General features: G+C 45.9%; 1 protein-coding gene and 1 non-coding gene across 2 annotated transcripts in view, besides 1 other annotated feature; one reads left to right on the top strand and one right to left on the bottom strand.

The window, feature by feature from the left end:
• Positions 1-2,932: 2,932 nt before the first annotated feature.
• Positions 2,933-3,005, bottom strand: tRNA-Asn (GUU). The gene has a single exon. It is a non-coding gene; the product is annotated as a tRNA-Asn (tRNA).
• Positions 2,933-3,005: a sequence feature (horizontally transferred from chloroplast DNA).
• A 5,166-nt stretch (positions 3,006-8,171) lies between these two features.
• Positions 8,172-10,816, top strand: part of rpl2 (ribosomal protein L2) — a 2,888-nt gene continuing 243 nt past the window's right edge. Inside the window, exon 1 of the mRNA in view lies at positions 8,172-9,058. Coding sequence (YP_002608368.1) covers positions 8,172-9,058 — 887 coding nt within the window. The remainder of the gene's footprint in view (positions 9,059-10,816) is intronic.

Here is a 10,816-nt window from a genome sequence, read left to right on the forward strand (position 1 = left end):
CGGTCGTACCAACTACGACAGCGCGATCAAGAGAGAATGTTATCCTCATGCCATACCATCTAGGTGGGATTCATTCTATCTAATTATCCTTGGGATTGATAGTGATAGTAGTCGTTAGGAAGGCAAGTGAAGGGAATTCCTTTCTATAAAGAGTATGTGATCAGCACGAATTGTTTCATTCTGTTTTTCCGTAAGTCAAGCTGGCTGGCCAAAGCTTCTTTTCCAGGTCCAGAAGTCGATCCAGTGGGTAGAGTGTGGCATCTTAGTTAGGACGAGGTTACATCAGAGTTGATTGATCTTGTTTATACCACTGAAAGAACTGAAAGAGGTGGCCGGGCTTCGACAACTGCAGCATCAGTGGTGTGGAAATGCCTCTTTGACATAGCTGCAAAGACGGTGCCAGTTCAATTCCTTATTGATTGCTACCTCTAATCCAACAAGATAGACTGAGATCTGGACATAACCTACGCGCTGCTCGTGTGAGGGCAAAAGCAATTTCTTTATTTTTTCTTTCACATTTAATAAATTGAGTATGAACTGCAGTTCCATATGCTCATCGGTCTTTCACAACAAGCCAAAAAGGCAGGTTCATCAACCCTGCGAGGGTAAGTTGTTCGCTTCTAGAGCGCTCAGCCCTGTGTCAGAAAGAGAGTGAGGGCCTGCCAGTACCGGCTAAGATGAGTGAAATCCATTTTTTTGGCTAAAGTAGCCGAAGTTCCAGTGCCATTTGAGTGAGGAATTTAGTTTGAGCCCCAAAGCATGGTTACCGGGGAATTCTATAGCGAAACAAAAAACCTAGTTAGGTACGAAAGAGCTGACAAAAGAGCTATTAGCTATTAGACCTAGGAGTTGGGAGGGCTTTTTCGGGTATCACCTCGAACGGGCAATCGGATTAGGCCCGGAAGAGAGGGTATTCTTGACCTTCAACAACATCAGCTTGCAGAAGACCTAGAAACCCTCCTCAACCACTTTTTGGACCTTTCTCGCTAGAGTAACGAGTGGGATAACATGTGCTTTTAGGAAAGACGGAAAGCGGAACTTATCGCTTGGCTAGGGGGGAAGAGCTAGCTGCCATCTTGGTTCAGTCCGAAAGCACAGAAGAGACTCATTCCTTTGGTCCCCATCTACGCCTGTGTGACCTTCTGTTTTCAGTCAGTCGTGGTCGGGGCTTAGCCCTCAATCCCTATCTCAAGGGCATGACCTAGGGCCCCCTTTCGGGAGAAGAAAAGGGTAGGGATGACAGGATCATAGCTATCAACCAAGGAGTTGTTGATTCGGAAAGATTTTCTAGAAGGTTTAGGAGGTTTATTCCTTCCTTTTGATCTAACAAAGGAGGATTCTTGGTATCTCAGGAAAAGCTCTTCGATCTCCCTAGTGATAATCCGCCTCACTTCGCTCTCTTCTCTTGTTCGTGTTTTGAACAGAGGTCCCTCTTCCCTGCGTTGGGAATGCTAACGCATTTCCTTGTTCGTTTCGTTTTGTGTATATGTCAGAATGAGACTGGAAAGCTTTCCATTCTTCCAAGTGATGAAGCGAGGGTAAGAGGTGGATCACCATTTCCGAGTGGTTAAGGTGCAATGCAATGGCTTTTCCTTTAGTTGTTGGTTGAATGCTTTTTTCTTGAGACTCTTTACCGTCCTATTACTCTTCAACTAGAGGATTGGTTAGACCGATTGGACAGCTTTCAAAGGCTATAATAGCTAAGAGGCTAGCTTCCTTGCTTGCATCCCTTTTCTTGCTTAGTATCTCCTCTTTGCCGCACTCTTCTGGTACAAAGGACTAGACTGATAATTGTGTATAGATAGAAGAGTTCTGTCTTTCGAAGCTCGTGGAAAGAAAGTAAAGGACTTATGCTTAGTTAAGACTACCTTTCTTTTATTAAGCGGTAGGGAAATTCCTTTTTCCTAAAGGAGAGAAGTCGGCTAGCTCCAGGTTTGCTTTAGCTAATAAGATCTTTTTTCGATGAAAATGATCATCGATTAACTTACTCTTTGTCTTCTTCGAACTCTCTTCCCCGATTCGATAGCATTCACTCTTCGACTATCTCCTTAGTTGCCTTGGACACTTTCTATAAGACTGCTTGAAACCGGCTGGGTACTGGCTTGACCTATTCTTCATTCGTACATCGTATTCTGTAAGAGCGAATTCTATGGTACAAAAAGGCAATTAAGATTTTATGCTTTCCTTTACACCTTCAAGCTTGAAGGTTCGAAAGCAGTTCGGTGATTGCAATGTACTCAATCAGGCCAATTCTCCTACGCTACCATCTGTCTTCGATTATTCAATTGATAGATAGTTAGAGGGAATTAGAGAGAAAAAGAACTCCTAAAAGAAAAACAAGCATGATAAAGTATACGATAGCACCTGATCTTCGACCACCCTTCCTCTATATGCTCTTCTCTTTCCTTTCTTTTCCTTCTTAGCGCTAAAGCTATATGCTTAACTTCCCCTTACTTAGATTGATTAGATTGAGGAGATAGTCAAAAATACTTTATACGCTACGACCTTTCTTCTTGCAATTTCTAGTTACAGGGTGACGAAGGAACTCCTAAAAAAAATCTGTATCGTATATACCACTACCACCAAAAGGGGGAAGGTAAAGAAACTTCTTGCTACTTAAAATACACCACACAATCTCAAAAAAAAAAAAAAAACAAAGAACGAAAGGCGCCACATCCATTTCCTTGGCCTTCTCTTTCTCTTAGCTGCGAAAGCTCTTCCTCTCTTACTCAATTAGTTTTTTTTGGTTTGTGCTGTAATAATAAAGATGTTGCTATTCAAAGATGTGGCGAATCGTCAGTTCCAGAAACACTCACTTAACACTTTTTTATTCACACCGACCAGCTAGCAATGAAGACAAAAGCAAGGACCCGAGCATCGTATTAAGACACAGGGGGTGATCTTATAATATACAGAAAGAACCTGTTCATTTCTTCTCAAGTAGGATTCGAACCTACGACCAGTCAGTTAACAACCGACCCGCTCTACCACTGAGCTACTGAGGAAGAACTCCTCTTTCTCATATAATTATTTTCGAGTCGAGTCTCTTATCTACGTATTAACCACTTGTTTCAGGAGATCGACCCGAGAGAATAGTAACGGGAGAGAGCTGTAAAGTTACGCCCCCTATACGTAAAGGCGTCGACTTGATAGCCTTCTCCACGTCGACTCCACTGGTGCTATTCATAGGATAAAGCATCTCGCATCCGAGAGCAATGTTCTTTCTTTTGGCAGAACCTTTCCGTCTTCTTGGTGATAGAGGAAGGCATCGCATCTCGCGTTGGAAGAAAGTAAGAAACTACGGATTCAGTCTCGCTCATTTATTCGCTCACTTGGCTGGTATAAGGATTTATAACGCTTAATCGCTCGCTTTTCTTTACTTACCTCCTAGAAAGGGAACGGATATCGCATATCGCAACTGACCACTAATAAGAAAAATAGCGCTCTCTCATTCTTCTCTTACCTTCAGTTACTCTCTTTCAGCCAACCTCCCTCAAACAATCGAATCGAGGAGAGAAAATGATCAGTTGGTATCACTCATCCACTCATGAGACCGCTCCCGCCTTATTACGTTGCGGCATTCACTCGAGCTAGGAAGCCAGCTAGTCGTACTAATTGAAGTCGTGTCTTTAAGCTTGCCCCCGCCCCTCAACCTAGGAACAACACTAAGACGTTTCCATTTTGGCTTGCCACCGTGCTTCCCAAAAAGAAAAGATGGCTCGAGTGAAACAACTTGATGAGCTAGCTTTAGTCGTGTACGATCATATAGTAGCCCACGCCTTCTGCTTTCAGACTTCGACGCTGTGAACTAACTCCTTGCCTTCCTAACCCTAGCGCTAGCTGCACCATCTGACAGCACCAACCGAACGAACCAACTGCTTTAGCAACAGTAGCGGATAGTTTGTTGTCAGCTAACAGGGAAGGGAGATTCAAAAAAGCTTTTAGTCTGAAAGCAGAAGGCTAGGAAGGATATTAACGATTAGTTCTGAAGGTTCTGAAAGAAAGCCTACTTCGCTCATCAAGTCAAGCTGAAAAAGGTGATAGACGTGCGTACTCGCGCGATACAGCGAAATCCTACCCTTTTCTTTCTGCGCAAATCTATCTGGTAAAAAAGCTCCCTTGCGGCTTTATAATCTTTCTTGAAAAGGAGGGCATTTCGCTCCTTCCAAGTATGATATATGGTTGCCTAAAAAGCAAGTTTCGCAATAGAGCTAATGAGACCATGCCCCGGATAATGGTTCATCACCCACGAGGCCTCATCTTGCAAGGGAAAGCGGGATCCCCTGGCTAGGAGGGTATTCAGAAAGTGCTTCCAAATCTCCTCAACATAAGGGCAACGATCGATAGTTGAAACCTGTTTTCAAGTCCGGGGGACTATAAGCTCGGTTCCGACCATTTCCGCTAAAGAAAAAGCCCCATTCCTGACGAAAGTTCACTCAAAAGGTAGGCGGTCAGACCTAGGACATGTGGCATAGCAAAAGCCTTCGCCTAAAGGCGAAGGGCTTTCTGAAAGCTCCATTTGAAGCAGGTGCCTAAACAGATGATTCAAGTTCAACTCATTTTTGAAATGCTACCTCAAGAGAAGGGGCCCCTGGTCCGGAAGATGCCTTATATGGATGGGGTATATACTACTACGATTGTATCTATTCGCTGAGAGTCCCAATCTTCTTGAAAAACGTGATACGCGGAACCAACACATCTTGATGAGTGAATTTTCCAGTTTTCATTCCTACATTTAGTAGTCTCATTCGAGAGCAAAAATGAATGCTTTTGACGTAGCATCGGGAGTTCACTTTTCTAACCTTTTTTAGTGCTCCATGTTCCTATGATATCCCAACCCGAAATATTAAGCTTTTGCTGTGCCTACTTTTAGTGTAAAGAAGCTGGCTGCAGAGGGAGCTTGGATGCCTGCCGTGGGGAATGTCTATACAATTTTATGCTGGATTATCTGCCTAATATTGAATTTGGATTTCACGGGTGGATCAAATCGTGCTATATTCTTCTTGGCCCCAATCTTGTTGCTGCTCAATCAGGATACTTCTTTGTTTGCTGGATTTGGGGACCGGAAAGGGTATTTCCCAGTGAAAGTAGCTATCTTTGGGTACTTAATCTTGATTGCTTGGTACAAAATATTGAAGGAATTCTGGCATGGGGATGCTGGATGGGGTCTGGAGATTGGCGGTCCTGGGTGGTTCTTTGCTGTAAAAAAGGCTGCCCTTCTCATCCAACCATTACCAAATCACATCCTCTTTAATCGATTAATGCGGGACTTTACTAAGCAGACAGATGCAATGCTGTTGTTGACCATGCCCCTCAACTTACCGTCAATTATAATGACAGATATAGTCACCATTAGGGTTTTGGGATTGTTGGGAATTAGTTATTCTCTGGTCCAATACTTGATATCGAGGCAAATAAGAATCGCAGGGTTTAAGTACATTTGAACCAGCTCCTGCAGCTGCAAGAGAGTCACAGGTACCCACATACTTTATTTCATTTTCTTGTGCTGTATAGATTTCATGTTTTCTGATTCATTATGTGCATACAGGTGATATACATTAGCTCATTCAGAGCGGTTAGCTATGTGCTGACAAGCAAAGCTAAGCTTCTCTCTGAAATGAGGGAGTCTTGTAACTTTAAGCAGATTAGGACAAGGGAGAAAGGGCTGGACACTCCCATGTTTTTGGACTGTTGGCTTTTTGTCTTAAAATCAGGCAGGTTCTTCAAATTGTCACCATTAGAACGTTCTGCGGCCTCTGATTTGACAACACAGTGAGATCTGTAATCATGCTTGTACAATGCTGATGTTAGAAAAGTGGTGGTCATGGGCTTGGCTCCTCTGGGTTGTGCTCCCCACTACTTGTGGCTACACAATAGCAGAAATGGAGAATGTCTTGATGAGATAAACAATATGGTGATAGAAAGATTGGATCTAGCTCAGCAGTATAGGTTACTCAACCATACTGACGGATCGGAATAACATAACTAAGTATGACTTCGCTAGTCGCGAGGAAGTGTACCAGCGTGCGTACTGGAGCGGATTTCCGATAGTTGGAAAGCAGCTGCACACAGCATCTAAGAAAAAAATGAACCTCCGAAGGTCCAACTCTTTTCTTTTTGCCTCAGAAGAATGCCCTTGACAGTGATGTTGTGCCTGCTCTGATCTTGACTTACTTTACTACGCAATTACTGGTCTATACATTGATTGCCGAAAAGGCTTTGATGCCGGGTTTGAAGCCTCATCCCACCTTTAATTGCATAATTCCCTAGCGCTCGAGGCAAGGTAGGAATGTTCGGGCTGAGCAAAGACTTCAAAGTCAGTTCAGGCTGACTTCTAAACTAACCAAATCGTGCAGAACTTCATCGATAAGGGTGCTTGCCTTACCGGAGTCCAAGAGGCCGATGCAGATCGACAAGTAGACCTTTCCTAAGCAGGTCCATACTGCCGGAGTTGCTAAAATGGAAGAAGAAAATCCGTTACTTGTCGACGACGATGAATGAATAAGGGAAACCCGGACTTGCCCAATCTAGCATATTCGTTAATCGTATTGAGCTAATCGGAGCACCGAGAAGTCACTCACGTCCGAAGCCGGAGGTTCGTGCTCAGTCTCAAAAGATCGTTCAGCACACTGGAACCAGGACACCGTAGGGAGCTTCTTTGGAAGGCTTCTTGCTTTCCGAAGCACAGAACCTTTCTTTGGCTGGCCATGCTTGGCCGACTGCCTACTTTCTTCTCCCATCCACCGCCCTTCATCTAACTGCTTTAGTCAAGCAGTCACGTGCTTCTTCCTTAATTCCATCAAGCCTCGCTCTCAACGCAAACGGTAGTCAGGGAGTCCGCGGGGGGTCATACTGATCCGGCTATATCCACAAGCGTACCTATCTTACGAGGGACCATTCGTGTTTAAGTCAGCATAACTCCGCGAGGAAACCCGAAAGACAGGCCTGCTTGCTTAAAACCTAGTTTAAGAGGAGCTAGGTGCCTCGCGGACCATAAGACAAAGATAGATAAAGGTGATGATAGAAAGGCTAGCTAACAATCGGATGATCCACTCTCTTTATGTCAATTCTCAATCATCGATTTGTGTTTGAGATTAGAAGACCACGCGTCGACCAAGGCTAACTTGACCTTCCGCTCCGGGGACGGTGAAGGACGCTCAAACAAGAATCTTTTGAAAGAATCCAATGTGTAAAGCATATTGATGCGACCTTTATTTTACTGATTGATCCAGCCCGGGATCGCCTCGAGGATGAAGCGGTAGTACAGGTTCGTTGGCCTTTCCACCCAAGGCTCAATTTAGGCGTAGAGTGTGGAAAAAGCACTCGAAGCTTCCCTTCGACCTCTATCAACATGCGAGCTTTGTTGAAAAGTTTCGTATTATCCTAAAAAAAAAAGGGTCTTCCGATAGACGAGAATACTCGGTTACAGCATCCGACTAACCAACTATAGCTGACCCAGCTTGAAGGACAGGTTTTGATCCGCGTGCCGCTGCTCTTCGAGCTCTCTTCTTTAGCTCTACCTTACTAGGGTAAAAAGGATAGGATAGCAAAAGGCGGATTTTTGAGGTTCGTCTTCAAAGACTAAGACTTAGCCGGGATCTCCCGTTGGTTAGTATAAAATGCCCTTCTTGATGGGCCATTCCTCTCTTTCAATTCTCTTGTACCACGGGTGGTGGTAAGCTCGGGGAAGGTTAGGAAGGTAGAATTTAGTGCCCCTTAGTTAGTCTTAAGGAAGAAATAGCGCTTTTTTCAATTGAGTCCCAGGCCAGCCCGACCCACTTTGCTTGCTTCTCTAGGACCTGCTTCGGCTTGAGCTTAAGATTCGGCTACTTCGAATGCCCCTCTTCCCCGAGCTTTGGAATCGAATCATCAGTCCTCCCCCGCGTCTGGTGGTATCGTATATAAGATCACGGCTGCATTTAGGAGTGATCTTTCCCTCTTCAACAAGCCGGTGGTGATCTCACTTTCGAAAGAGAGTCTCGACGTGGCGGTGTACACCTAGCTCCATAGCTGAACTAGTCACTGGCTACAGGGCGACCGACCTACCGGACCGGAGTCGGCCGAGAATGTTATGTCAAAAGGACCAACGACGATGAAGGAGGAGAAGGAGGAGGAGTAGGAGCTAGCTTTCATTGAAGCAGGGGCGGAATCGAATGATTACGAGATAGACAATGAGACAAAGCCAAGAGGGGAGAGCACTTAGACAATTCACTTTGAGTACAGGGAAGTCTGCTGGTAGGAATTCCTCAGGGCGTATTACGGTTTTTCACCGAGGGGGTGGATCGAAGCGATTGCAGCGAAGAATTGATCTGAAACGAAGCACTTCGTCTATGGGCATTGTAGAATGGATAGAATATGACCCTAATCGTTCTTCTCGGATCGCTCCAGTACGATGGATCGAGGGGGTGCAGCTACGCCGCCAGAGGAAATGCAACACGATAGAGGAGTTCGCTCCGCCGCGTAAGATCCTCGAACCTACCACGACCACCATCCGCGGCCTATTTTCGTTCTCTTCCCTGCCCGGGAAGGTGGATCAAAGAAAGGTAGCTTGCTTCTCTCCTGGACCGATGGCGGCTTATGTAGTGGTCGGCCTTCCTACCAGAATGCCTCCTTGGTCGAAGAGCCCCTTTACTAGTAAGGGCGCAGGAAGCAAAAAAACTTGCGCGAAGGACGTTTTCTTCTCTGCTTTCTCCTCTCCAAAGGCCAAGGGGGAGACTTCATCCCTTTCCTTCGGTAGCTCTTTTGGTTTCCCAAGGATAGCGGTAGCTGGGGCAAAGCCCGCTTTCTTCGCTCCGCGAATGAGAGAGAAACTCAGAGGAAAAAACACGTTCTCTCTTTGCGAGGTCCGAAAGTGGAGAACGCATAGCATTCTCTGGGCACATAGGATCAAACGTAAAGCAGCGCTTTCTTGGCAGAGTTTTAGGCGGCAAGAGACTTTAGGGCTTGTTGGAGCTGCTGAGCATAACGAATCGAAGCCGAAGACGGATCAAGGTTTTTATTCCAAGCCGATAGGCGAAGGGCCGAAGGATGGAGCGTGCAAAGTCGATCGTGCACCTGTCGTGTGACCCGTTGGTCCTAAGCAATGTCTTGCGCGAAGCGACCCACCTAGAAACAGCTCTCCTTTATGTTAGGGGGGCACTCAAATGGAACTTCGATCGGATGCGGGTATCCAATCCCGCCGCTGAGATGTCCAGCGGATTCCTGGGCCTTGACGAATGGCCGGCCACCTTTTACGTTAGAAGAGCAAAAGGCCCGGGGCATAGCAGGATGAACCAATGTGAATGAGTGTAAGCTTCGTTGCCCGAACACGATTGGTGCTGACCACACTAGGTGCTACCGTGGTAGCAAGAGAGGCCAGGCGGTGACAATTGAGAGGTTGTCACTGAGCATTCCTAGTCACACGGGAAGAGAGGTCAAATGGCAAGGCCATACGCCCGTTTGGCTCCTCGCGGAGTATAGCTCACATCCAAACATCTGATTGGGGAACGGGGCAACGCCCATGAAGCTCCGGCGGAAAGGGAAGGCCTGCCAGGCCGTATGCCCATGGGTGCAGGATTCTTCGAAAAAGCGCGGGCTGACTCGGAGACCTGGGACCTTGGCTTAGCAACGAATGAAGGGAAGCTCGAAGAGCTTTCTCCGCCAGCGGCTTATGTAGTGGTCGGCCTTATAAAGCTCGCTAAGCTTCGCTTCCCTCCCCCCTTCCCTTATTAAAGAAAGTTCAAAGTCTTCACTTAGTAGTCGGCATTCTATAAGCGACTTGTCGAGTCTACGAAGCTTTGCTTCTTGTAGTCGGCCCGTAATGCCTCCCTTCATTTGCTTGCCTCCTTCCAGCCCAGAATGCCTAATGCCTATTATCTAGTGCTAGAAGCTAACCGCCGGAAGCTCACCCTTCGGGTGTCGCTTCCAGCGCAGGAGGCCAAGCATTCTGCCAGACGTCCCGGCCTGGGAGCCCCGTTCGCCTTTGGTACTTCAGTAGATCTTCAAAAAGAAAAAGCGCTACTTCAATGCAGCCTTAACTACAACTACATTACGCAAGCCCCACCGATACCTATACCTACCTATAGAGTCAAAAAAAAGTACCAGTGACGGTTACTTTGACGGTTTATGGATTCAGTCAGCTAAACTCCATCAAACTCCTCAATCAATATCAACAAACAACATGTCATGACCGGTTAGGCTTGGTTTACTTTGTAATGAATGTAAACTAAAATAGGCGGCCTTTATTCAAACAAAGGGAACCGAAGGTTTCCTTGGTACTTTAGTAGTACGACAGTTGTTGTACTATTAATATTTAGTAGCTGTACAACAGAATGCCGTTCGCCTTGACTTTAGTATTGAGTAGTACTTAAGTAGCTAAGTTTCCAAAGGTGAACAGCCCCCTGTCCTTTATAGTCGTAAAGGGCTTCTCAGAAAAGTAAGGAAGGAGGCATTCGAAAGGCCGACCACTATATCATAGGCATTCTGGTGGGAAGGCCGACCACTACACGGACTCTAAGTTTTTTTCGATAGCGAAGCCAAGCCGCCGCCTATAGGCGAAGGGACGAAAGCCCGGCGAAGGCCTATGCTACAGTAAGAAAGAAAGTACGAAAAAAAGTACGTTAAGGTTACGAAGTCACTTAGCCGTCTACAAAGGGAAAGGCGTCGGTACGGAGTCACGTCAGCTGTGGATATAGACTAGGCTATAAGGAACGGAGTCTTAAACTATGGACCGAGACTACACTAAGGAACAAGGAAGCTTGACTGAGCAAAGAAGTCAAGGAACGAAGCAGCTTCTCTAATAGCCCCGTTGAATAGGAGGGCGAAGGCTTTTTGAAAA

Source organism: Vitis vinifera, mitochondrion, assembly GCF_030704535.1.
Source record: "Vitis vinifera mitochondrion, complete genome".
NCBI lineage: Eukaryota > Viridiplantae > Streptophyta > Magnoliopsida > Vitales > Vitaceae > Vitis > Vitis vinifera.